The sequence below is a fragment of the Herpailurus yagouaroundi genome, unplaced genomic scaffold (assembly GCF_014898765.1).
Source record: "Herpailurus yagouaroundi ecotype Mexico unplaced genomic scaffold, PumYag 77, whole genome shotgun sequence".
NCBI lineage: Eukaryota > Metazoa > Chordata > Mammalia > Carnivora > Felidae > Herpailurus > Herpailurus yagouaroundi.
The window spans coordinates 11,488,972-11,490,574 of NW_024412388.1; the positions used below are offsets into that span (position 1 = coordinate 11,488,972).

Consider the following 1,603-nt stretch of genomic DNA (forward strand, 5'->3'; position numbering starts at 1 on the left):
CCTGGCCAGATGTGGGCTATGGGAAGAACCGCCTGGCTGCAGGGCGGAGACGGGGTCGAGGTGGTGGGACAGGGAAGGGCAGTCAGGCAGAGAGCAGCGGGTGCAAAGGCCCTGAGGTGGGAGTGAGTCTGGCATGCTGGGGAGTAGTAAGGAACGGGAGCGAGCCAGAGACGAAACGAGGACACGGCTCAGATCAGGCAGGACGTCCCGTTCCTGTGTTTAGAAGGTCACTAGCTGCCGAGTGGACATGGAGTAGACACTTGACCCACAAGGTCAAGAACAGAAGCCGGGAGCTGGGACTGGGTGGGGCAGCGGGAGTGGGGAGGTGGGTTCGGGTGGGGCTCTACTTAGCAGAAAGAGTCCCTGGGGCTTCCCGACCGATTAGAGGTGGCAGTGGAGGCAGGACAGGGCCTGCAGCTTGGAGCTGGCGTGCCCCCCCTCCCTCCCCTGACTGCAGGCAGAGCGCAGCAGCGGGCAGGCTCGGGGGTAGACAGCGAGGCCTGGTTAGGAAGAAGTGCCTGGTGCCAGCCAGGTGCTCAGAGAGTGGGGGTGAGGGAGGAGGGAGGCAGGGGGCTGCAAGGGGAGGGGAACGCTCACACTGAGGAAGGTCGGGGGCAGCCGGGAGTCCAGGCCCTGTCCCAGGCCGGACCTCAGGTAGGGCGGGCAGGTGGTGACAGGTGCCCTGCCCCCCCAGAGGAGCAGCGGCAGAACCCCGGCCTGCAGAGCCAGGTCCAGACGGTGCTGGTGCGCATGGGCGGCCTCTTCGTGCTGCTGCTGACCGTGGGCAGCTGGCTGGACCTCCTGGGTGTCCTTATGTCCCTGCTGGGCGAGCTCTGGTGCCTGACGAGCGTCCGTACCCTGCTGGACCTTTGCCAGATACAGGTGGGCGCTTCACCGCGTGGGTCCCCCAGACACGGAAGCCCCGCTCCAGACAGCCCGAGGAGCCTCCACAGGCCCGAGTTCAAGAAGGGCTGGGGTGACCTCTCTCGGGGTGGGGGCAGAAGGGGCTGAAATCCCCTCTTTCACCTGGTGTTAAGCCTTGACCCCTGCGTGGGAAGCAGGGCCTGAAGCTCCCCCACCAGAGGATGGGGGAGCTGAGTTGTGTCCTTCTTCTTTTCCTCCCCACCTTCCCCCAGGAGTTTCCATCCCAGAGGCCTTCAGTGTCAGCTCCAAGGCAGCCCCCGCCCCAGCCCTCAGCACCTGGCCAGCCCCAGGGGACAGCCCCCTCTTGACCTGCCTTGGCAAGGACTTGGGGGTCTGTCTCAGGCCCACCCAGGCTCATCTGGAGGTCTTGACCCCAGGACTGCCAGCCCTGCCCCCCACTTGGAGTTCAAGGTGGGCACTGGGGCTCTTGGGAGGGAGAAGAGGGCTCGGGGCTAGAGCTCTCAGAAGGGGGCACTTGGAGGCCACTGAGCGAACCCCTATTTTTCTCAGGACAGAGAACGGATGCAGCGCCCTCAAACCTGCCTTCCTGGTGGGGGGGTTGGGGGAATGGGGGAGAATTGCGTTCTCAGAATGGCTTCTCCTTTACTGGCCTCCCTCGCCCTCTCCATGAACAACAATAAAGATGATTTTCTCAACCTGCGTTAGAATCATGAACACA

At 64.0% G+C, this 1,603-nt stretch overlaps 1 protein-coding gene across 1 annotated transcript in view; it reads left to right on the forward strand.

The window, feature by feature from the left end:
* The window catches only part of TMEM82 (transmembrane protein 82), an 8,320-nt gene extending 6,717 nt beyond the window's left edge, over positions 1-1,603 (forward strand). Inside the window, exons 5-7 of the mRNA XM_040471521.1 lie at positions 10-122; positions 355-882; positions 1,137-1,603. Of these exons, the coding sequence (XP_040327455.1) occupies positions 10-122; positions 355-882; positions 1,137-1,232 (737 nt within the window). The 3' untranslated portion in view covers positions 1,233-1,603. The remainder of the gene's footprint in view (positions 1-9; positions 123-354; positions 883-1,136) is intronic.